General features: G+C 46.4%; 2 protein-coding genes across 6 annotated transcripts; one reads left to right on the plus strand and one right to left on the minus strand.

Moving 5' to 3' along the window:
* The first annotated feature begins 3,825 nt into the window (after window positions 1–3,825).
* LOC133477604 (V-type proton ATPase subunit S1-like) lies at window positions 3,826–11,898 on the plus strand. Of its 3 annotated transcripts, XM_061772506.1 has the most exons (10): window positions 3,849–4,014; window positions 6,361–6,481; window positions 7,479–7,553; window positions 7,628–7,821; window positions 7,905–7,942; window positions 9,089–9,174; window positions 9,260–9,489; window positions 9,562–9,597; window positions 10,328–10,565; window positions 11,247–11,898. In XM_061772506.1, the coding sequence occupies exons 1-10, from the start codon at window positions 3,905–3,907 to the stop codon at window positions 11,457–11,459; spliced, it is 1,341 nt and encodes a 446-aa protein (XP_061628490.1). In that variant the 5' UTR covers window positions 3,849–3,904; the 3' UTR covers window positions 11,460–11,898. The 3 variants fall into 3 exon arrangements, with proteins under 3 accessions (XP_061628480.1, XP_061628498.1, XP_061628490.1); XM_061772496.1 differs by having other exon boundaries at window positions 3,826–4,014; window positions 7,479–7,821; XM_061772514.1 differs by lacking the exon at window positions 6,361–6,481 and having other exon boundaries at window positions 3,826–4,014.
* Window positions 11,899–12,090: 192 nt separating this feature from the next.
* taf8 (TAF8 RNA polymerase II, TATA box binding protein (TBP)-associated factor) lies at window positions 12,091–24,857 on the minus strand. 3 transcript variants are annotated; one of them, XM_061772538.1, is made up of 8 exons: window positions 24,670–24,857; window positions 21,668–21,827; window positions 21,429–21,479; window positions 21,288–21,350; window positions 21,081–21,205; window positions 16,610–16,757; window positions 15,698–15,840; window positions 12,091–12,905 (listed from the first exon to the last, which is right to left on the minus strand). In XM_061772538.1, exons 1-8 carry the CDS (start codon window positions 24,715–24,717, stop codon window positions 12,765–12,767), a joined length of 879 nt encoding a protein of 292 aa, XP_061628522.1. In that variant the 5' UTR covers window positions 24,718–24,857; the 3' UTR covers window positions 12,091–12,764. The 3 variants fall into 3 exon arrangements, with proteins under 3 accessions (XP_061628522.1, XP_061628513.1, XP_061628530.1); XM_061772529.1 differs by having other exon boundaries at window positions 21,429–21,527; window positions 24,670–24,856; XM_061772546.1 differs by lacking the exon at window positions 15,698–15,840 and having other exon boundaries at window positions 21,429–21,527.
* Window positions 24,858–24,867: the final 10 nt, after the last annotated feature.

Raw genomic sequence — 24,867 nt, forward strand, 5'->3', positions numbered from 1 at the left:
TCAATTGTTGAAGCGACCGAGCTAAAAGAGCAGCATTCTATCGAAACTGGTTACTTTTCTTTCATTTTAGATCGATGGAGGGATGACCAGACTGCAACACACAGCACTGCGCTGTACAAGGTTGATTAAGACGGCATAAGAGTCACTGGAAAGAGATGAAGCGCCTCGGGAAAGTGGTTCTGCCTCAGGACCTGGCCCGGTCGCAGCAGAATCCTCCAGAGCAAGGCTTCTGGGGAACTGGCTGGTGTAGAATCCATACAGCTCACGCCCATCTCGGCAGGAGAGGTGAGAGGAGGTTCGGCATTAAAACAACCCTAACCCAGACGTCTGGGGGTAAACCAAGGTAAGCGGCAACTGGCTTACTCAGTGTGGCTTCACAAAAAATGACAGCGCGTAAAAAGCATTCTTAAATTGAGATTGAAACATTTATACAGAGGCAACGGCTTTAGGGTATTTCAGAGTTCTGGAACCCGAATAGAAAATGCTTGAGAGCCTGCGTACTTCTTTCTGGCTTTCATAGTCACCAAAAGGTCGACGTGTTGCAAACGTAGAATTCTGGGTGATAGGGTGCTGCTAAGACGTCAAATTTGAGGAGTAAGTAACAAAATCTTCAAATCACATCTCAGGTGGACCAGGAGCCAATGCATGTTGGCCAGTATTGGGCTAGTAGCTAATATGATCAAACAATATTGACAATATTTTTTTTTCCACATTCGACTTTTGGATGCCAGAAAGGTTAGGGTTTTGAAGATGGGACAAGACAGGACACATTGGCAAAACAAATCGGTCTCGGGGCCGACGGAGTCAACCGTCGGTTAGGGCCGCGGCTCGGTTGCAGCCTGTCCCAAGTGAACTTGAGCGAGAGGAGAGGTGCACCCTTGACTGGTTGCCAGCCAATCGCAGGGCACATATAGACAACAAGCGCGCGCACGCACACACACACACACACACACGAGGACAATTCAGAGTCCTCAACCTGTCATGAACGGAACAGAGGATAGGACCCAAAAATGCACGACTCCAAAACAAAGGGACAGTTTCAAAAAGAGAGGTTTACTATACGGGCAGAGGTCGGTACACAGGCAGGCCATCCAAAAAAAGGCAACAGTATCCAAAAACGCGAAGTCGATCATCGGAACAGGGTCAAGTCTTACTGCGAGTCTGTGACGTGGGAACGAGGAATGCCGGAACGCGACGACGAGGTACAACGAACCGGCGACCGGAAAGAAGGAGACACGAGGTTAAATGCAGGGGGTCATTAGGGTGAACGAGGCACAGGTGGTGAAGATGCTCTCAGGAGCAGGTGGAAAACAACAACCGGAACACACACCCATGACACAACCAACCTACCGTGGAGGTTTTGGGGGGCAATGTGGGAGGAACTCCAGCGCCCGCTAGGCCTTTGCGACTGGAATGGAAAAGTTGTTCGTGTGTCACATCCGCCGCAGTGTTTCCCATTGATGAATTTCTTTCACACATGCGGACGACCGAAGGGGAACAAAAGGTGATCGACGTGCAACGACGTGTGGCTCACCGCACCCCCTCCCCCTCCCCTCAGGCGGACCATATCGCTCTAAAGTAACGACAAAACTGGAAACGGACCTTGCAATGACATGTCGGGGGGGGGGGGGGCCCCCAGCTAGCTCTGGAACGGCGGCCCCGCTACCGGCAGCCTTGTCGGAAGTACATTTACAGTACGACAAAATGAATGAAAGCAGTGATCGGTGTTGTTTCCGCTCCATGTGAGAAAAGTATTGCTGCTGCCAGTTTGTCCCAGTCGGACAAGCTTCACAAAAGTTGACTGAACATGGCTCGCTAACATTAGTTCAACAGCAGACCCGTTCGCTTTCAAACGCAAACACGGATACCCACCTCGATTCTGCTGTCGGCTCGCTCTGTCCAAACCGGTCCTGATTTGTGTTCGGAATACAAAGCGATACGTACAATACAGTAGTTTCTTGCATTTTCTGGTCCAAGCTAAATGTGAAACAAAATGTTACCGTGAAGTATTGGAGTTGTTCATCCAGATGGCTGTCCATCGATTCTTTCATACAGATCTCAGTGTTTGAATTGGCACACGCAGTTGTTTAGCTTGCATGAACATATTCATGCAAGCTAAACAAATATGGTGCGCTCTCTTTTTCCTTCAGGTGCTATTTTGAACAATAAGAACAGTAACCCTCTTCATATCAAAGTAGGATTTTATTAAGTTTCTCTGTTAAGTTACAGTACCCTCCAAAAGTATTGGAACGGCACGGTCAATCCCTTTGTTTTTGTTGTATACTGAAAGACATTTGGGTTTCAGATCAAAAGATGAATAGGAGCCCAAAGTTTTATTTCATGCTATTTGCAACAACCCAGGACAGACCAGCTTTTGTTTGAAGCCAGCTACTTTTAAAGTGAGCAAAAGTATTGGTGCAGACATGATTAAATGAACTTAAAAGTGAACGATAACATTGAATATTGGGTTAGGTTAGCCCCATACTTGGAATAAGCGCATCAAGCCTGCGAGCCATTGACTTGATCGGACGGTTGCATTCTTCATTTGAAATGCTTTTCCAGGCCTTTAGTGCAGCCTCTTTCAGTTCTCCTTTGTTTCTGGGGGTTTCTCCCTTCAGTCTCCTCTTCAGGAGGTCAAATGCATGCTCTATTGGGTTAAGGTCCGGCGATTGACTTGGCCAGTCTAAAACCTTCCGCTCTTTCCTCCTGACGAAGTCCTGTGTTGCGTGGCAGTGTGTTTCGGGTCATCGTTTTGTTGCATGATGAAGCTTCTCCCGATTGGTTTGGATGCCTTTTTCTTGAAATTGCCAGACAAAATGGTTTTGTAGACTTCAGAATTCATTCTTCTGCTCCCATCATGAGTAACATCATCAGTCAAGACAAGTGACCCCGTTCCAGAAGCGGCCATGCGAGCCCACCCCAAGATACCCTTGGCTGAGCTGTTCGATGTCTGTTGCTCAGTACACCAGTAGTTTCTTTCTTTTTCAGGACATTCCAAATTGTTGTTTGTGCAATAGCTATGATCAATTTTCTCTCTTCTCTCAGCTTCAAAATGTTTTGCTTTTCTCCCCTAGACAGCTCTCTGGTCTTCATGTTTGCTTAACAGCAAATGCAGTTTTCACAGGTGAAACACAAAGCCCAAAACAAGCACTATCTAATGTTTAAGCAATCGAGCGAAAAGGCAACACCTGAGCGACTAGAAACACCCATCAGTCACATGTTCCAATACTTTTGCTCACTTGAAAAGTGGGTGGCTTCAAACAAAAGGTGGTCTGTCCTGAGTTGTTGAACACATCTACATGTGACTAACATGACATCAAAGGTGGAATTCTGAACTTTTGTCTCATATGCATCTTTTGATCTGAAAACCAAATGTCTTCAGGATACAACAAAAACAAAGGAATTGACCTTGCCGTTCCAATACTTTTGGAGGGGACTGTATAACTAAAAAAAAAAAAAATAACAATAAAAAAAGAGAGCATACTACATTTGGAACTTTCAAAGCTGAGTCCCTGGCAAAAGTCAAGTGATTGACAGATTGACCCAAATGTAAAATAGGCAGTATGCTTTCATGCTGAAATAATAAAGCAGCAGAGTTCTGACTTCATATTGTTTGTCATACAGTATATGCTTTTGTTGAGTGTTCATAATTGCTTTTCATATCTCCAGTACTGCAGTCGCTTTCGTAAAAGTGCAGCAGTGTGAGGAAGGGCATCGACCCGACCGGAGGGGCCAAAATATCCGTTTGGAAAGCGACAGACAGACAGAAAGGCAAAGAGAGAGACGGGCGGATAGAAATAGAGACAGACAAAGGAAGAGAGAGCGACAGGCGGGGATCACATGACAGTCAGCTGCTGCGGGTCACGTGGCCGCAGGTTTACGGAACTTGTTGTTGGGTTTCAAGATGGCAGCTGCACGCTCGCTGATGCTGTTTCTGACCTTTTCCTCGTTCTCGTGTTTCGGGGCGGGGAGCTCGACCGCGCAAGTGCCGCTTCTCATGTGGTCCACCGAGGGGTAATCGATCACATTTGTTGCCTTTATCGTCGTGCAATTACAAGAGCGGCCGTCTCCGCTAATGCTAACACTTGGAGATAGCTTCGCGTTTCCTCTTCGACGATCATTGGAAGAAAAGCAAACGAACAAAACTGGCCGTTTTCTTCTATCATCTCAAAGGGACATTTCAAACGGAATACGGGTGTTTTAACGTGAGTCATAGAACTACTTAACTGAACCTACTTCGAACACCGGGGGGGGGGGACACCTTGAAGCCAAGACGAAGACGTCGTCGTTACTTCACTCGAATAGATGTCAAGGTTCGGCATATATATATATATATATATATATATATATATATGTGTGTGTGTATTTGTTTTGTTTGTATGAGGAGCAGTTTTGCTCAACATTTCTTCATTTGAGAGCAACTTTCTAATTTTGAGGAGCAGTTTATCGCAAAGGGACACGAAGCAGGGGTTTTATTCAAGAATAAAATACGACAATATAATTGGGTACCCACTTACAGATAAGATGGTAATACTGTACACTGGCCAGGACTTCACCGAACAAAACTTTTAAGCACCCTCTATGGAAGTCACGTCAGTTCTGGGAAAGTTCTTTTTCCGCGCAAAGTAGTTAAAAAAAAATTAACCTTTCCAAAAAGGAACTCATTCAGTTAGTTGAGAGTTCATAATTCAAAATTTTGAACCAAGTTCACCGTTCCAAACAATGAACTAGTTCATAGTTCTTTTTCTTCTTCTCTCAATATATTGCTGACGAGTTTTTACCCTCAAAACACTGGCATTTCATTTTCCCCATGTTGCCACCCATTCAGTCCACACTAGTAGCCAGCTGCTACTAGTGTGGTCTTCTTTTTTTTTTTTTTTTTTTGAATGAGGAATTAAAAGAATCACGGGGCCTTTTGTCCAAACAAAAACGTGCAACACAGTATGACAGCAACGATGGTGAAAGGGCATGGATAACTTTGCAATCCTGGCTGTTACTTAGCCTTATATTACATTCCAAATCAATTCCATATTATGACAGTGGGATTTTAGAGTCTTTAAAAAAGCATTGTGATACACGTAATTTTCCGAGTATAAAATTTTTACAGCGACGTACTGTGTTACAAAAGAACACAGTCCGTCCCATTATGCGGTGTCCCCGAACGCACCTGGCGCACTCACCGGCTGCGAAGTAAACATGAATGGCGGCAGCGGCCGCGCTGAATCTGTTGCCAAATACGGGGTTCATGAGAAAAGGAAGAGGAAATATACGAGCCTTCATTTGTCGGGGGATAACGTATATCGTGCGTTCAGCTGTCATACTCGGTCGGCATTTTCCGAAGAGAGAGAGGTCCGTGTTCCAACCTTACGCGTGTCAAGGCTGCTCTACCACACTTTCGCCATTTTCCATCTTTTGCTTGTCAATTCAGTTTGGCCCTTCACCAAGCTTCACTTCAGTTCACTTCCACCTCGTCAGCGGCGACGTCATCGTGTTGTCACGTCCGTGCGTCCGTCGAGCGCAGTGAACGATCTGGGATTTGCACTTTTGCTTTTCAATGTGTTTTATGAGGCACAAAAAGCAAATTTGGACTCTCAAATAGCGACGCGAGACGGCTTCATTTGAGCCTTGGATAGTCATTCAAGAATTGGAAAGTTCAATCAAACGTCATGGAAGTCCTCCTCATAACGCCCCAGAGGCTACCTATCCATCCATTTGATTCATCCTTTTTATGATTATTTTATTTATCCGTTTATTCTAATTAGGGTCGTGGGTAGGGTGGTCGGACATCGTTTGAATTGGAGCGATTCCGGCTCCGATTCCTCATTTAGATTCTCGATTCTGATTCTTGAAGCCTCAATGAGGTTTTCATGGTTGAAATAAAGGGTGTGCAAATTATGAACCTCCCTTTTCTTAGCAGCCCACAGCCTAAACTAAAATGAACATTGGACTGAGAGTTCTTTATCACCAGTATCAATATCGAAGCTACGAACTAAAAGGCAATGTGTGTGGAACTAGCCCAATTGACTTGATATCGTACGCACCGGAACTCAGCGTTTTGGCACGAAAAGTAACTTCACACGACACCGGTGAATTTTGAAAATGGGTGGTATTTCACGGTGAAATGATACCGAATGCACACACGTGCAGATATCCCACCCCTACTATATTTAAGTGAATTCCTGGTTCATTCCCATCAATTTGTTTGACAGTAATTCCCGTCGAAAGTTCCCAATGTAGAAATTTCCCTGAATGTTGCAAGCCCAGTCACGCTTCGTTGCCGTCTGCCTGCCAGCATTTCTGCGCTTTGACGGCTTGCGGTGAAACGCCTGACCGTGTGTCGCCGACGTGTCTCCTTCCCAGCTTGCCGCCCGCGCCCTCGTCTTCGGCGGGCCACGTCACGTCCGACGAGCAGCTGGGCTCCTACCTCGCCTCGGCCTTCGGCTCCGGCGCCCGCACCGTGCTGCTCTTCCTGCAGGACAAGGTCGGTCCGGCGACACGTTAGATGAGCGGGAGTCGTGTGACACGACTGTCGCAGCGCTGCTCCGTTGTTCTCGCCGTAGTGTGACATTGAACCCTATTCCCCCTCTGGAAAGGATCCAAGCACGCTGTCAGTCTGTCGCAACTTTCAAATACAATTACCGAGCAGTTAGTCAGACAGGAAATTCTATAGCTCCGGAAAACATTGAAGCGTGCCCAGCAAAATGATCATGTTCTTTGGTTTTGCTATTTCTCGGTATACGTTTGAGTAAAATGAACATTTTTGCTTCATTCTATAGACTACTGACAACATAACGCCTAAATTCCAAATGCGGACTCGGGCAATAGGGAGAGGGATCGACTCAACGGCTAAAATCTGCAAATAATCGGCATGCATTATACAATGGCAAAAGAACATGGCTAAGCGGGGATGAGGCTAAAAAAAAAAGAATATAAATAAATGCAGGTAGAAAAAAATGTGAGTGAGCAGGGAGGGGGGATGGAATTTTGTTCTGTTGATGTTCATGGGTCAACAGTGGTGGCTGCTGAGCGAAGGCCCACGCCCGCCACTGAGAAACCTTAAGCAAAAAAAGATCATCACTAACTTCTTAAGCGTATGAACATGTGATCGGACAGACAGTCTTGATGTGCGCTATGTTTCCTGATTTCTGGCCTCAACTTTCGGGGTGCGTATTATTCACGAGAAATTCCGTTAAGTGTATGTTATCCTGTTCTTTTTGTTTTTGTTTTTTTCACATCATAATATGTATCACATGATGAAAGAAATATATATATATATTTTTTTTTAACAGTATCGTGCCGTCCTAATTTCTACATAGTTGTCGGTGGCAGTAGACGAATAGAAACGTCTGTGGCAGTTAATGAGGTCACTCCGTTCAAGTTATTCATGATAAATTGCCACCTTGCACAATAGAATGGAAGACAACGTGCGGCTCAAAATAATCCACACAGTAAAATCCGATTTTTGTCTTTGCGCGCAGCTGAGCAAAGACGACTTCACGGCTTTCGCCGGCGTGTTCGGAAACGAACGGGACGGCATCTTCCGAAACCTGAAGGTACGTTTTCCGCAAACTCGAGCCGCGAGGCTCGCCGCGGCTCATCCGGTCGCGACTCTCTGCCCGGCGTCCAGGCGCTGCTGCGGTCGTCCGCGTCTTCGGTGACGTTTCCCTCCTTGGCGTGGTCGCCCTCTACCTCGACGCTGGCTCTGCTGGAGGAGCGGCTGGGCGTCTCGCCCGCGCCGGTGGACGCGGACGCCCTGTCGCGGGCGGACGTGGACGCGTCTGTCAGCAACCTGTTCGTGGTCGATCTGCCGTATTGCACCAGGTTACACGTGTCGACTCGTAACAAGGACTTCTTCGTCACACCGTGAACTTTAACATTCTGAAGGATTTTTGTTTGCTTTGTAGCTGGCAGAAGTCTTGCCGGGAAGTGCTACGTCGCAATGGTAAGATCGCTTGCAATTTGCCTTCTGTCCATATCTGATAAAGGGTCAAATTCTGACGTCTTGCTTATTGCTTGCGTTGCGCTTACTCTCGTTAAGGTCGCAGGTCGCCACGGGCCGGTTACAGGTGTAGACAAAAGTGCAAAAAGTTTGTGATTTGGAGTCGTCAGCCCCAAATAAAAACTTACTGTAGTAGCTACTATCTTTGGAATGTATTTCCAAAAACAACAATTATTTTCTCTATACTTGTACTTATGGATCTACAGAGGTTGTTTACCCAAAAATGTCAAAATAGGACATTTTAGAGCTGTGATTGCAATATTGTGAAACAGCGACGATATTTTAGCTCAGAGCTCCACAAACTATGATCCCAAAACACTTTATCATTTTAAACTCGTCTTACAGCGTTACCCTGGAAACTCACTGGCTTACAGATCATCCGTCCGTCCGTCCGTCCGTCCATCCATTTTCCAAACCGCTTCTGCTCACAAGGGTCATCAGTGTGCTGGTGCCAATCTCAGCTGAGAGGCGGGCTACACCCTGAACTGGTCGCCAGCCAAATAGACAAACAACCATTCGCACCTACGGAAAATTTTGTCTTCAATTAATCTAAGGTGCCTGTTTTTGGAATGCGGGAGAAAAAGAAAGTACCTGGACAAAACCCACGCCGGCACGGAGAGAACATGCGAACTCCACACGGGGGATGCCGGATTTGAGCCCGAGACCTCAGAACTGTGAGGCAGATGTGGTAACCAGTCGCCCACTGTGGCGACTGGTTACAGATCGTTTGATTAAAAAAAAAAAAAAAAGAGGGCCACAAACTTGTTGTGACTAAACTCATCCCCGACATTCAAAGCTTGTCTCTCAGTGAAGATGTAACACTTGAGCGTATTTCCTTGACACCAAATACTACTGCTTTTGCTATCAGCCTGGGCTTTGGCTGTCCTGTGTGGAATTTGACAGAATACCCAGAGAAAAGCCACACAAGCACGGGCAAACTCCCACGTTCCCAAAACACATCAGTTGTTCATCGTGTGAAAGGTTGTGAGCGAAAGCGCGACCGGTATAGAAAATGGATGAGTTCCACCCTCTCATTGGATGCGCATTGATGAACCTTTAATTTGTATTGATTTGACCCTAACCTTTCAGATGAGATGATTGCCAAGGTTGTGAGTACGATGGAAGACAAAAAGGTGCCTTACATCGCAATGTACACGGGAGGCCGACCGTCACGAGTGAGTTACGATGAACGCGCAGCGTGACGCTCTTTGAACGCACTCCGTGAGCGGCCTTCCTGTCGTCCCGCTTCCACGTTCGCAGGCGTTTTCCGAGCCGGCGCCGGCCGCGGAGCGGCCCGTCGCTCGATCGCTGCTGCAAGCCGTCGCCCCCGAAGTCCGACCCCCCGTGGTGTTCGACGCGTCCGGCGGCCCGTGCATCATGCTGTGGGCTCGCAATCTCAACATCAGCTTCTCGCCCAGCGTCAATTGGACCGACCTCGCCGTCGACACGCCCTCCTTGACGGAGTCGATGTGCAACTCCACCAACTCCCTGTGAGACGCCTTTTGTCATTGCGCTGCCTTTTGCCTACGTGACTAAAATATGTGGCTTTTGTCTTTTTTCAGGCTTGTGCTCAGCTACGCATCAGGCATAACCCTGAGGTAAGGAATTCAAGGGCCCAATTCAAAACTCAAAATACGGGCCCACCAAAGCAAATCAATCGTCTACTGTTTTTGGCATCGTGTCTGTGCAAAACCTGTATGACAAGGCTTTCTTCAATCAAATCCCTTAACATAAACTGAATCATAGTATTTATATTTAGCTGTCACTATTTTCCATTACCTCTGATTTCATCTCAAACAAGTAAATTAAATGGAGTATTATGAAGTGATTATACATTTGTATGATTTTTAAAAAAAAATTACAAAAATTCTTTTTTTTTTTTTTTTTTTTTAAAAGTCAATGCCCTCAAGGTGGCATGGGCACGGTGGGTGACCGGTTAGAGCGTCTGCCTCACAGTTCTGAGGACCCGGGTTCAATCCCCGGCCCCGCCCGTGTGGAGTTTGCATGTTCTCCCCGTGCCCGTGTGGCCCAAAAAAACCCATGCACGCTAGGTTCATTGAAGACTCTAAATTGCCCGTAGGTGTGAATGCGAGTACCATTGGTTGTTTGTTTGTAGGTGCCCTGCGATTGGCTGGCGACCAATTCAGGGTGTACCCCGCCTCCGAAATAGCCTCTGGGATAGGCTCCAGCACAGGACAGCCGGTACTGAAAGTGGATGGATGGAAATGCCCTCAACTCCAGTTGGACACACATTGCTGAAAACAGAAGCTTGCATGATATTCCGGACCGATAAAGGTGAATATTTGTTTCTTCCGTTTGACTTTGCAGCTTTTCCATGAGTCAGCGATTCTATCCGGTGTCCGCGAGGAACTGGTTCACGCTGGATTCGGTGCAGCTGCAGTCCGACGGGGTCACGGCGTCCTTCGCGGGGAGCCGCGCCATCTATGCGCCCGCCGAGTATTCCTTCCGCTGCCAGTCCGTCAGCAGCTTCCGGGACGCTCTGCTCGTACCAAACTCTACCGACCGAAACGTATCAGACTGGAAGCTCAACTTCATCGACTTCCAAGTAAGATTTGAATTGTGTGATCGATGAAGAGCTCTCACCTTTTTTTTTTTTTTTTTTTTTTTAGAAATGATTATCAGGTTAACCTACTCCCACATTCTTTGACAGATTTTAAAGCATTTTAAACCAACTTCAAGTCCATCCGTTTTCTACCGCTTCTGCGAGGTCGGGTCGCGGGGGCAGTAGCTTTAGATGGGGACGCCCAGACTTCCCTCTCCCCAGCCACTTCATCCAGCTCTTCCGGGGGCATCCCGAGGCGTTCCCGGGCCAGCCTAAGGACGTAGTCTCTCCAACGTGTCCTGGGTCGTCCCCGGGGTCTCCTCCAAGTCCTTCCGCTTGTTCTGTTGTCACAGTTCCCTTGAAAAAGTCATTTGGTTACTTTACCGATTACTTGATTTCAACAGTCATTTAGTGAATTTACTTTTTTCAAATTTCAACAGTAACTTAGTTACTTTACTGGTTATTCAGCAGCTACCAAGTGGCGAGTTGAATAAATATCACTTGGCAATAGACTTTCCATGTTGAAGATGGTTGACATTGCTTGACAGATTTTAAAGCATTCTTCCTTCCTTCCGCTGTCAGTTACCTTGAAAAAGTAACGTAACTGAGCTACTTTACTGATGACTTGAACGTCAGCTCTTATGCATTGACACCGTGGTAATTGAACTGGGGTGCCCTTCGCAGATTCAGGGCTTCGGCTTGACCAACGGAACGAATTTCTCCTACGCCAGCGACTGCGCGGGCTTCTTCACGCCAGGAATTTGGATGGGGTTGCTGACATCACTGCTCATGCTGTCCATCTTCGTGTACGGCCTGCACATGATCATGCAGCTCAACGCCATGGACCGATTCGACGACCCCAAAGGTCCGGCGATTTCCGTGTCTCAGTCGGAGTGAAGCCCGCACGTTCACATTTGAAGCCCTTCTTCTCTGGGCTGCTTTTTAAGACTCATTCCCAAGTGCCAAAATACTTTTGCCACTGTTGCCAGAGAATGCCTTTTTTTGCGTGTGAAAGTGCGCTTGATGCGATCAGTATGTTTCACACCTCAGACCTTTTAAATTAATATTTATCATGCCATTGTAATTTTAAGATATCTCAATATAAAGTGTTGACCCATCCTGAATCATTCCTTTCCATTCAAATGTCACAACTGTTCTCTCGCCTTATTTATTTCCAGAAAGGAGGCCCTTGAAGTTTGATTCAGGATCCTTAAACGTTTGCTGTTGTTAAACATGAACACGTGCTTTTGCCAACTGATACGATCCAAAGTAAAATGTGTCCATTTTAAATTACGTTTCTGCATCTGATGTTCAATAGAAGTTTGGCAATGTCTCAGCCATGGTGTGGTGTCAATTTTTCAATCTTTTCAAATTGGGCCTGATTACGAGTGATGGGCACAAGAAGCGTTTGTGGCGCATGAAACCACTCGGGCTGATGGTTTTCAAAAATGGCTCCAGGAAGCGTCGAGTGAAAAGCAAGGCTGCGGTGGATTCAAAAAACTTCAACTTCAACGCACACACGCACAAAGACTGAATATCGTACTATTTATGAATAAATCCACGCATTTCGGGTTTCGGTGGCCGTACACGGAGCCATTTTTTTGGAGAGGAGGGTTTTCACTTTCCTTTGCTCAAATGAAATTTCAAAAAAAATCCTCTTCTCAAAGTCTCAGTCTCCGTGTAGGGCCACCGAAATGCTCTGAAGATGCTTCAATTTGGATGTTTTCGATAAAGTCGGCAAATCGAATCAAGACCGAACAACGTCTCGCTACATTTGTCACTGCAAAACCCACAAGACAGGCGAGCTAACTCAATAGTTTTATCTAGCTGAGAGCTGGTCAAACTCAAACGCCCTATCAGTTGTGCTTTTAATTGAGAAGACCAAGTCATAACCGGTTTGGGATCAACGATGTGACTGAACATGTTCGTACAGTTGAGAGAACCAGGTTAATAACCCATCTTGATGAGTTCAACTCATAAAGGGTTAAAAAGGGGGGGGGGGAAACTTGATTCACAAAATGGCTGCTTTGTGTCACCAGATTACAAAATGATGCTTTTAAACGAGGCAAAAAATGGAATGAAACTAAAGTTCTCTTGACTTGAAGAATCCAGGTTACCATGGCGGTCGGTCCTCCGCGGAGGAAGTGGGGGTAAAAAAAACAATTTATCTGAAGGCTTGCCCGCATCCTGTGTGGCTGAGGCTCATTTCTTCCTCTTCACTTTGGGCTTCTTGACTGGCCGCAAGTACGGGTTGTCGATCACGTTGTCCTCGCTGCCTTTCGTGGACATGATGGCGCCGCCTGGAGGAAGCATGGCGTTCTCTTTGTCCACCACCGGGTCGTCCTGGAAAACACCAATCGGCATGTAGGCTTGCAAAGTCAGGAATTTGGATCAACGGGAACCAACCACAAATTTACAAACTCGAAGGTCGCCTCTTAATAGGAAGGTGATAAGAGGCCACAATTGCACGACCTTGCCTACTGCTCTTCCGTTTGCGCTTTGGAAGCCAACCGATGTCGTTTGAAACGTCACGCTCATTTCAACGTGTCGGCTTGGAGAATCCCTCCCTGGGAATTTGATGGGTGGATCATTTTAACTGAAACCTGTCAGCCAATTGGAGACGGGCTTCCCCGGGTAGCAGACGGAACTAAAGGTTAGAGGAGATGGTGAGAAATAATCACGTTGTACAGTTTTCCTCAAATTTGAAAGGGATTGAGCGATTATCAACCGGGTTGATATTCAGTATTTTGACGCATATTTGCATTTGCCTTTTTTTTTTTTTTTCTTTCTTCAATTTAAAGCTGGGTAAACCTCAAGGGAAATATTTGTTTTCATTTTCAGCTAAGTTTATACGAGATGCTGCTGACCCAAGGAACTCCCTGCACTTTTTTTCGTTTTTGTTTGAACTTAAAACAAAGTAAAAGATTAACATTTCAGTTACACTGAAACTTTGGAAAACTTTCTTTATTGTAGAAAACAAGCTATTCATTAAAGTTTTGATTCAACTTCATAAGAGCAAGGAACTCTGCACTTTTTGTTAGGATTTGAAAACAAAGATGTCTCTTGTCTAAAATTGACCATAAAATGAACATGCAGAATTTTGACAGCAAAATGTGTTCCTTTTAACTGCCACTGAATATCAGCTCCAAATATCGGTTATTGGCCTCCTTGACTACTACTAATCGGTATCGGCACTGACAAATAATACATCGCTCTCTCTGTAGTTTTTGGACCGGATTTTCAGCGAGGTTTCCGCGGAAGCTATTATCCCATTTTGAGTATTGTGTGCGCGTTGTACTCAGGTTTCAGTGGCCGTTCCGAGCGGACTCGGCATTTTGTCATTCTTTTGGAATGACTCTTGTCACGTCGCCACCCGGAGTTTCATTATTCCGCGACATTTTCACGACAACCGAGCGATTCTAGCGAGAACACCAAAGACACTTGAGTTTTGTTTTTTATGGATGCACATCATTGATTGCAAATGATTTTGCAGAGCCCAGCTTGAGAAGCACTGGGCTGAATAACACCACTTTCTTGGAAGCCTGAACGAGTTTTTTTGCGCGCTTTTTGGCGGCTTTTCGCCGCCTCAGGAATGCAACCAGCAAGGTTCATTTGCATCTTGAGATGCATTCAAAAATGTAGTTTATTAGTTTTCGGAGACTTTTATTTTGAAATACAATATCAAAGCTCTTTTAGCGGAGTCCTTGTCTTGTCTCGCAATACCAACGGGATTACGTCGGGGTGGCTTCGGCTCAGTGGGTAGAACAGGTTCGAATCCCTGCTCCGACTGTCCAAGTGTCCTCGGGCCAGACGCTGAACGAACCCTATTTTTGCTCCCAGCGGGCCTGGCAGCGCCTCACGTTGGTTTATGAACGTGAGGCTTTGGGCACTGCGATGATGTCGATAAAGTGCTATATGAGTGCAGTCCATTTACCATTTATTTTGCCCAAGATATCAAATAAAGTACATTTTTTAATGCGTCTCAAGATTCAAATGAACTTTGCCGGTTGCATTCCTAAACCGAAGAGCACCGACGTCCGTATTATTGGGAAGCTTTTATTTTGAAGGTAGCTTTCGCCGCCAGTCGGCGACCGATTACCGTAACGAACAGAATGAGGGGCGGCTGGCTTGACTGCTACTTTCCGAGCGGAGGCTGGCTTGACCGCGGTCCAAAACGGCACCGACGAAGCACAGTTGAAACTGCGAGCTATCAGTGACGCGGAGGAACACGGGAATCGAGCAGCCGCCAGACAATTCAAGATCAACGAATCCACGGTTCGCAAGTGGAGGGAGCAGGAAAACGAGCTTCGCCGAGTCAAGAAGACGAAGCTGAGTTTCCGCGGAAACGAGGCGAGGTGGCCCGAGTCGGAAGACCGATGGATTAGGAACTCCGACCGCTGGACATCAGTGTAAACAGGGCGTTCGAAGTGAGAGCCATGGATGACAGATGGCGAACGCAGCTTGACTAAGACCAGGGGGCAACGCCGGGCCAGTTACGCCACATTTTGCGGCTGCTCGGGCTAACGCGTTGTTCGAGCTTTTGTAAAAGCCGCCATCATTTGTGAGGAGCCGCACGGCAACGAGACTGACTCGAAGCCGGCGTGTTCGATGGAGAACTTGCCCAGCTGTTCGTTTCGGATACAGAAGATGAGGACTTTGATGGATTTGTGGATGAGGATTGGTCCAAAAAGTAACGTGAGTACATTGTTCAATACTTCGACAAAGTACAACCGAACTCGGTTTTGCTCCCGCCGCCTTTTTAAAAACATTGTTTTAGCGTGCATGCATGCATGCTAGCGCCCAATAATACGGTGCGGTGCGCCTTATGTATGTGTTAAATACCGAAATAGACCCCCGTAACTGAGACTGCGCCTTTGAATACGGTCGTGAAAATACGGAAGGAAGGGAGTCCCTGCTCCAGCTTTCCATCAGTTTGGGGGTCCTTGGTCTGCAAACTGTTAAAGTCAAAACATCATACATACATACAAATAAATGGGTTATTGGGTATCGGTTCGGAGAAGAAGCAAGTTCAAGTTGTTATCGCGCATCCTTTCACGATGACCTCCTCGCAAAATGGCCGTCTGGTTTCCACGGCGCGCTTACGAGCGCAGTGCACGAGAGGGGCGGCGGCTTACGTTCATGACGTTCCCGGCCGCGTTATCGCCGTCCGTCTGGTCGTCCTGCTCCGACGAGTCCGTTTCCTCCAAAGTCTGCAGCTCCAGCTCGGACGGCAGGAGGGCGCCGAGGTAAGGGACGGCGCTCGGCTGCGCGGCGATCACTGCCGAGGACGCAGAACACGTGCAAATAAGACGCCGCCGAGAGGGGCGGGGCTCAGTTCTCTCTCTGCGACCCGGACGCTCCTCTCACGCCGCCATAGAAATAGAAGATCAACTGTCCTAACTGCGCACAGAGGAGCAGGCTTGCAAAATTCCAGGAAGTTGAAAAGCGAAGCTCGGCTCCGGCGGCCCTTTTCAAAACAGTCGCCCTCGCTGCCGGCGGCCATTTCGCCAGCATTCTGACGTTCCGTGGCATTATGAGCAACCTAGCGAAAGAAAGCGGAGACCCTCTTCGACCACCGGGAAAAAAAAAAAGGTTGCCTCCAGGATTTTCTGGTCCTTCGAACATGGGCTTGTTTCACCCAAAAGGCAGATTTTTCTCAAAAGAAACCCGTCAAGCGGAACAGTGACTTGGACGCTTGTATGTTTTCTCTGCGGTGACACCTCAAATTCGAATACATTCTTTTGAGCGAGGCGTGCTACAATTCTAACATTGTGTGTGTGCGTGCTTTAAGCCACGCCTCCAATATGGCCTCATCGATTGGACTCGAGGTCGGCTCTCGGACGATCGGTTTCCTCCCGCTGTGCGTCGAAAACTCATCAAAGAAATCTTTTCATTGCATTACGAATGTCTGACAAAACAAAATGTTGCTAGTGTACATATGCTTGAATACTTTCATCCTTCCACCCAGGCGAACTATGCATGCAAATTTACCGAAAACTGAGGAGCGAGGAGGTCGCCAATCAAGAAATGAGCTTGCCGTCACTTACGCGGGAAGGTGGCGATGTCGTCTTTGAAGAGGCTCTGGGTTTTGCTGGTCTTGGCCATGAAGCGTGTGAGCGCCCGCTCCACGTCCCGCCTCTGAGTCGCCGCTTTCTCGCGCACCACCTGGTAGTCCGACACGGGCTCGCGAAACGTCTGGGGAGACGAGAACGCCGGCCGAGCGTGTGAGCGTAGGGCGGCCGGGACCGAGGCGCCTTCGAGGTCAAATGAGGTCATACTCCCAATCGACGCCGCATACGTGACGGCAACTTGTTTTGCTTTACTTTGCGGCGATGCCGCACGATACGGCCGTCAAATAAAATCGGCTTCTTTCCCCCCCCCCCTTGCTTACAGAAAGAAGACATCGTGAGCCTAAGAGCATCATTCAGGCTTCCTACACAATTCAGATTTGAAATTTCCAGACTTCTCGGCAAAAAAGTCAAAAGTGACATTTGAGTAGACGTGGAGGCAAGAACGCAGGACTAACCTCTGCAAACTCCCTTAATCCCTGATCATCGAAGGACATGAACCTTCTTCTGCCTTGGTCACTTTCCAACAAACCTAACTAACTCCTAAAACTACCAATCCATAATTTCCGACGTTTTGTTGAAAACGATTTCTTTTCTCTTGCAACATTTGAGGGCTTGACTATGAGGAGTCATTGCGATCCCCCAACCTTGTAAGGGGACTCCGATTTTCACGTGAGACAATGCTAAATAACAACCACGACCACTTGTTACTATGCCACCCATCTCCGCCGTATGTGACGGTTGATGCAAGCTCTCAGGCTTCCTAACTTACGGAGAGTTGCTGACCCTTTGTGCCGCTTGGGTCTCTTGATTTCCCCCCACATTCCTCAGCTGCATTCCAGTCATCAAAGGTGTTGGAATCAGCAAACAAAGTCAATGATGAAATGCTTCTCAATTCCTTACATTTCTGTCCTCAGAGTACTTGACGTCTACTCATCAGAAAATCTGACTGTCGCTTTGCTCGGCGAAGCTTCATTTCGAAATGAAGCTTTGACAGAAACTACTCGAGACGTTCCAAGGGTGTCAGCGAATCAGAGTCGAGTATTCCCCAAGACTATGACGCAATCCTGTTTGCTCTCACATAAACATTGAAGCTGTGCTTCCAAGCTCCTGAAAAATAACAGCCATCGAGCTATATATTTATTTTGATCTTTTTGAAGCAATAATTGATCAATAAAAGTAGCGAGCGAGATTTAGATCATCGTAACGGAGTAAAAGTAGCGTTAATTCTAAACAGCGGAGGCGGCGGAAGTGTTTTTTTCTGGTCTCGTCTACTCCCGGGACTTACCCAAAAAGCAAGTCCCGAGCCCACAGGCGGAACCTCAAACTGCATATTAGTCCGCCGCGGAGTAATCCTCCCAATTCCATCTGTGTGTGGATGGCGGATGTGTGCAATGGATCTAGCTCCCAGGGTTCAAGGAGTAAGAAACAGCCTATGACATCAGCGACGGCGACAAAAAACTCATCTGATCTATACGATTCATGTAAATGGCCCATTTTGAGTTCAAAATGGCGAATTTCGCCGAAAGCCGACTGATTTGCATGTATGACGTATACTAATGCATTCTGGGCAAGAGCGCATGCAAATTTTGCGAGTGTTACGCTAAAATACACCCTGCCAGAAGTTTCTTTGCCTCTTTGGTGCAGTACGGTGCGATGCATGCGTGGAGCTACACCTTTCTGTAAGCTTAAAACGTTACGATAGAACTTCATTCAACTTCAGATTAGGAAGAATATATGACCAGTATTGTTATATAAACTGTGTTGCCATGGCGTTTGTGTCTGAATTATTTTTATTTGAAGGTAAATCCCACCCTTAGATGCTAATTTTAGCTAGCCCATCAAAAGGGCTTTCCTTTGAGTGTTAGCATTAAGCTAGCGATCTCGAAAACGATGTAGTAAACGATGCAATTGTTTTTGTTGTGCATTTAGTTTTACAGTCAACTCCAAATGGGGTGTCATTAAAGGTCAGATGACCTAAAATGAATATTTGCAATGTTTATATGTCACTTCCAGCAAGTTTTCAACCATAGTTTAGGTAAAAATGAGGTTTTTATGACACATAATGAGCCCTGCCCGAACATACCCGAAGCTCAAGACACCGGGGTGCGGTTACTCTAGCCACCGCAAGGGCTACCAGAAGTGACGCTGCAATTGACAAACACAGCGCGCTACACACTATACGCAATGGCGAGCAAGGTGTTGGAATACGAGGAGGGGGAGGATTTCGACGTACAGGAGCACCCAACTGAACTTGGGATCGTCAACGCGTACACGTTGGAGCGGATCAGACAGCGACGACGACGACGAGCAGCCAAGTCGCAGCGGAACAACAGAAAAAGAGAGTGGCCACTGGCTCCATGTGATGCTGTGTCAAAAGCATGGCTTTTTATACAGTCATGGCTTCAAGATTTTTTTGCGCGACTATACGCATTATATATTCATATACGTTTCAGTGACACGGCGCAAGCTTTTACATAGTATGCAGTATTCCTATATATTTGAGCCCCTCACTCGAGTAGCGTTATAACACGCCGCACACAAAGTCTTTGGCTTGTCATATAGGCAAAAGTACTGACGACGGGACTGCAAATGACTGCATGGGTCTTTTTTTCCTCCTCCCCGGTGCGTAGTGACTATAATGGATTCGTAGGGATATACAAGGAAATCCTCACCTCGTCTGCACCGCTTCGCTAACCGTGGCGGCCGCGAGATTTAGTTCTCCTGCTGGCGGTTGAGGTCCCGATGGCCGGAGGAAAATTGTCGTCATTGCAGCTGATTTCAGCCTCTACCTCTGTATCCAATGCTTTCTGCTAAGTCTTTCTCAAAACACTCCGGTTCGAAGTGATCATCACAGAGTTTGGAATGCTTGCTAGGCAACCACAGCCGATCACGTTTCTTCCCCTGTCGATTGACTTTCCCTATCCGCTGGTCACGTATTCTTTTTTTCACTTGGAATGCCAAAAGAAAAACTCTTGCCACTGCCTGAACCATTTGTACAACCAAATGCCACACAATAAACCATCGTCACATCGCTAAATCCTACGACAACAAATATACAAGGACGGCCGTGAACAACAGCATGGAACAATAGCACGCAACGCCGAACGGACAGGGTGTTTGGCTGGTGTGACATCACTGCGCCGGATAGAGCCGAAGACGCTAGATGCAAAAAGCAGAAGGCGCATTCTGCATCATATTTATTGATTTCACTGCTGTATATCTGCAATATAGTGTGCTGGATAGATGGAAAGAATATTTGAGGTGTTGATGAATGAGGAAAATGAGAGACAAGGAACAGTAGAGGAGCCAAGTGTGGCAATGATTAGTAAGGGCGAAGTTAGAAGGGCATTAAAGAGGATGAAAAATGGAAAGGCAGTTGGTCCTGATGACATTCCGGTGGAGGTCTGGAAGCATGTCGGAGAGGTGGCTGTGGAGTTTTTGACCAGCTTGTTCAACAGAATTCTAGCGGGTGACAAGATGCCTGAGGAATGGAGGAAAAGTGTGCCGGTGGCCATTTTGAAGAACAAGGGTGATGTGCAGAGCTGTGGGAACTATAGAGGAATAAAGTGGATGAGCCACACAATGAAGTTTTGGGAAAGAGTAGTGGAGGCTCGACTCTGGACAGAAGTGAGTATTTGCGAGTAACAGTATGGTTTCATGCCTAGAAAGAGTACCACAGATGCATTATTTGCCTTGAGGGTGTTGATGGAAAAGGAGCTACATTGTGTCTTTGTAGATCTAGAGAAAGTACCCAGAGAGGAACTGTGGTACTGCATGCGGAGGTCTGGAGTGGCAGAGATGTTAGAATGATACAGGATGTATGAGGGCAGCAGAGCAGCGGTGAGGTGTGCTGTAGGTGTGACAGAGGAAATTAAGGTGGAGGTGGGAGTGCATCAGGGATCCACCCTGAGCTCCTTCCTGAAGATTAGCCGAAGTAAGACAGAATATATGTGCATGAATGAGAAGGGTACTGGGGGCACATTGAATTACCTTGAGGAATACAAAACAAGTCTTTGGAGTCTGGAACATGCTATTTTTGGTACAGTAACTTGTTTTTTGTCAAGCCACTCACCTTTGGCAACGGATTTGGAACTAGGAAGTACACTAATTCCTCGCAACTCATGATAGCTACTTTATTGTACGTCAACAATGTCACCGTGACCAAGCACACCAGCGTGGTAACTTTGGATAGAATGTGAAACATTCCAAAATGTTCAAGCTTTTTTATACTGTATTTATTTCCAATAACTATGTACATATACAGTAATGTGGTTGGATATGGCTTCAAAAAAAGTGCTTCAACGTAATGGACAATCTGCTGTATCGGACGACCCCCCGCTCCCGCCCCTATTAGTCCATTCTATCGAGGTTCCACTGTACGTCTATTTACGCCATCCACTTCAGCCTTAGCCTAGTGCGAGTACGCCGAATGAGACTTTGGACTCACCGGGGTTTTGATGTAGGTGTGCGGGTCTGGGAATTCCGGGTAGTGGCCAGGTATGTGAGGTGGGTGTGTACGCTTCTGTCCGGCTGACAACGCTTTGGGCGTCATCGGGTGGTTGGTGACTGGAGCTGAAAGTCATCAAATCCGGCACATTTTCACTCGACCTGTTTAAGTCAACGGCGTCACAGATAATATGATGAGGCTTCCTACGTGCGGTGATGACCATCCTCTGAGAGCGCTTGGCATAGATGGGCAGAGTGTCGACATTGAATCCTGCAGACGATCAAACCCAATTTCATTTTTGACCTTATGCATGAGCTGCGCATAATCAACATGCGTTGCACGACTCACCCATTTCAATGAGTGTCACCACAGTATCCGACAGAGTTGGGACGCTTCTGGCTGTGTGTTCACAATATGATTTAGTGCAGCGCCCGATTTCTGTTATATCTTCAAAAAAATCAATAAAATAAAGAAATAAATAGATTTGTTATTCATCGCGCAAACAAAGAGACATGTTCTTCGGAACTTTTAGAGCAACTATATTAAAAGAAGTGTTGGCGTGTCTTTTTTTCCCGCTTGAGACCTACAACTCTGCATCATCTCGGTGAGCGTTTCCACGGCCGCCTTCTCGGCGCAGTCGAAGCCGCACTCTGTCAGGAGGGCGCTCACCACCACCTGCAGGGTCCGTCGTCGAGCCAGCTGGTAGTTCTCCACCGGGCTGTTGGCTGCTTTATTGCCACCTGCACGCTGGGAAGGCACGGGAAATATATTCGATCACTATTAGACTACGTACGACCGATACCGGTAGTGTGGTGATACAAGATCTGGGGTGTCAAACTCAAATTCACATTGGGCCAAAATTTTAAATGGAGACTAAGTCACGGCCAAACGCAATAGTTATTGGAAATTGACAGCGATTGTGCATGTTCTCCCACGCTGCACTATTTGCATATCTGTTGTTGACCAATACTGGCCACTCATGCCAGAGTAGCATCTGCTCCATTTGCACACTGATCGAGGAGTATCCGCAACATTTGCACAATCGACATTGTCCCAGATTATCGCACTGCTCGCTTGAAGTCTCGGCGCCCTTTGCACAATGGTCATTGCACCGGACTATTGCAATATTAGTCTTTCAAACTGCTCGAAGTTTCGAGAGGACTCTGCATCTTTTTGCACAATTGTCAAAAAATAAATAAAAATGTACTGACATTACCAGATAACGAGCAACCCTTTATTGCTCAGTGACTGTCTTTTGTCTCCGAAGCGTTCTCTGTCAATTGACCGTCTGTTGTCGTACTCGAGCGGCTCCGACTACCGGAGACAAATCCCTTGTGGGTTTTTTGGACATACTTGGCAAATCGAGATGATTCTGATTCTCTCCGGATATGTAATGTTAAACCTTATCGCTTTTGTATTATGAGATTGTCTGAGTGTTTTCAGCTCGTCTGTCCTGACCAGGACACTCTTGTAAGAGAGATTGATCTCAATGAGGCTTTCCTGGATAAATAAAGCTTAAATAATGAAATGTATCACTCCAATTTTCTTCCACACTTTTCATTTTAGAACTGGAATGCCTCGTGTTACAGGCAGTGATGCCAGTAACGCGTTACTCCAAAATTCTGCCATTTTGAGTAACGAGCAAAATAACGGGTTACTTCCCCCGGGAGAGTAATCAGACGACAGTTACTTTTTCAAACCAGCAATAGTTACTTTTGAGTCATCAATGTCTCTCACGAAGTGCTGATTTGTGGCTGCTGGTGACTCGAAAAATCGCAGTCCAGCCATTCAAGAGTATTGAACCGTTCACGCAGACTGCGGAAATCTCAATAAGCGGAAGAAAGCGATTGGGAGGTGATTGTTGATTCTACAATGCAAAGTGACGGTGCAGTACCATAAAAGTGCAAAGAAATGCACGCTATTTTTGTTATTTTCCTTTGTAAAAAGTGTATTTGATTGTTGTTACTTTTTTATTTACACATTAAGAAAACAGTTTTACTGTCGTGTTAAATACGCAATGCATTTGGGGTTAATAATTCATACCGAAATCCGCGGTCATCAATCGCCGTACAATAAGGACTGACTCACGGAAGGACTTACAATGCATATCTTAAATAATATTTACAATGTAAAGGGACAACTTTCAAGTTTGTCTGTAGTCCGGACTGTGAGCTGGTTTGACGCGCTGCACGGCGCTGCACGGCTGACGTCACGTAAGTAAGCGCTTCTCCCCCGTCAATCGCCCGCAGCTTTGCTAGTTAAACAGTTGCGTAATTCTTGTCACCTTTTCTCGCTCTTCGCATCAAAATTACGATGGTGGGAGCAATGGGGTGTGTGTGTGTGTTTGTATGCCCCCAATATCAAAGGGCCACTCACTTTCACGTTCACATACACGCAAGCACACGCACACAACGTTGCCTTCATGGACCACAATCGCCATCCTATTATCTATTTATCAGTTAAGATTAGAGAAGTTTACTGAGAATGGTGCGCTTGTTTACATTTAGGTACTTAGTGTACTGTGTTGTCATTTCAAGTCTGCACTAAGTTGCTGATTTAATGTGGCTTCAACTACACAAATATTTAAGTTATTGGTTCATATTGGTGACCTCATTCTGTAACTTGTGTGGCGTACATTAGACAAGTTATGGATTCGGTTCAGCTAATGCTCTTTTTGTACTGTGGATACGTGATAGTCCTGCCACTTGGCAGCTTCTGAAACCTTCTAAAATGTTACTTTTTTCTAACTTAGTTACTTCTGAAATCAAGCAATCAGTAAAGCAACTAAGTTACTTTTAAGCTCAAGTAAACAGTAAAGTAACTAAGTTACTTTTTCAAGGCAACTGTGGCAACACTGGTTACAGACTACAAACCCAGCGAATACTGAGCCACGAAGAACAAAAATCTGTCAGTAACTCCCCCTAAAAATTGTCCTACTTGCCTATATTAGTAGTTGAAACTGTGAATAGACAACAAACGACGATCCCAAAACCTTTTAATTTGGAACTCCTATTTTTTATTAAACCTGTCCTGTTGAGATGCATGCTCTTTCAGAATGCTCTGTTTATTTTTTAATTCATTCCCAAAACACGCACGGTAGGTTAACTGAAGACTTTAAATTGCCCGTAGGTGTGCATGTGTGAATGAGTGTTTGTCTATGTGTGCCCTGCGATTGGCTGGCGACCAGTTCAGGGCGTACTCCGCCGCTTGGCCGGAGTTAGCTGAGATGGGCGCCAGCTGCTGTTAAAGTAAATAAACAGTTCGGAATGAGTGCGATTTGAGCCTAGATTTGAACAGGGTTCATGAATCGCTATGAGAAGAGGTTCCTAACTCTTCATGGCTACGTCTATGACGTCATGAGCTGATGGATTGGCATACGTGTGTGTCGGGGCACAGGAATGTGCAAATTTTGTACTTGGCCAATCGTCAAATGCTCAATTGATTGAACCCGACTTGACACTGCATGGGTTCCTCACGCCGATGAATGATGCGATAGTGCTTCCTATTTATTATCCAACGTAGTGTGCATCAAAGGTTAGCTTAGCCTGCAAAGTCGCTCGTCTATCGGCCGCATTCGACGGCTTCTCACCCCGCCAACAGCCAGCGAAGCGCCCGTTGCCACCGCAGGATCCGCCATCACGTTTCAACGAGCACCAGTCGTTCAGATGGACAACTTTTATTTTGGTTACATGAGCTACGGACGTGCGAGTGCCTTCTTCCCCCCCCAAATCTTTATGGAGTCGCCAATAGTAAACACTGAGCGGTTGTAACCTCAACGTCACTTCCG

This window comes from Phyllopteryx taeniolatus, chromosome 1 (genome assembly GCF_024500385.1).
Source record: "Phyllopteryx taeniolatus isolate TA_2022b chromosome 1, UOR_Ptae_1.2, whole genome shotgun sequence".
NCBI classification, from domain to species: Eukaryota; Metazoa; Chordata; class Actinopteri; order Syngnathiformes; family Syngnathidae; genus Phyllopteryx; species Phyllopteryx taeniolatus.

Bases quoted from the DNA above. Each gene is read 5' to 3' on its own strand.
- LOC133477604 (XM_061772496.1), top strand. From the start codon at position 3,841: ATGACAGTCAGCTGCTGCGGGTCACGTGGCCGCAGGTTTACGGAACTT. The intron at 7,822-7,904 runs GTTACACGTGTC...TTTGCTTTGTAG, and splicing joins GATCTGCCGTATTGCACCAG to CTGGCAGAAGTCTTGCCGGG. The intron at 7,943-9,088 runs GTAAGATCGCTT...CTAACCTTTCAG, and splicing joins GGAAGTGCTACGTCGCAATG to ATGAGATGATTGCCAAGGTT.
- taf8 (XM_061772529.1), bottom strand. From the start codon at position 24,717: ATGGCGGATCCTGCGGTGGCAACGGGCGCTTCGCTGGCTGTTGGCGGG. The intron at 21,206-21,287 runs GTAGGAAGCCTC...GATGACTTTCAG, and splicing joins GAGGATGGTCATCACCGCAC to CTCCAGTCACCAACCACCCG. The intron at 16,758-21,080 runs GTGAGTCCAAAG...TCGTCTCCCCAG, and splicing joins ACACCTACATCAAAACCCCG to ACGTTTCGCGAGCCCGTGTC.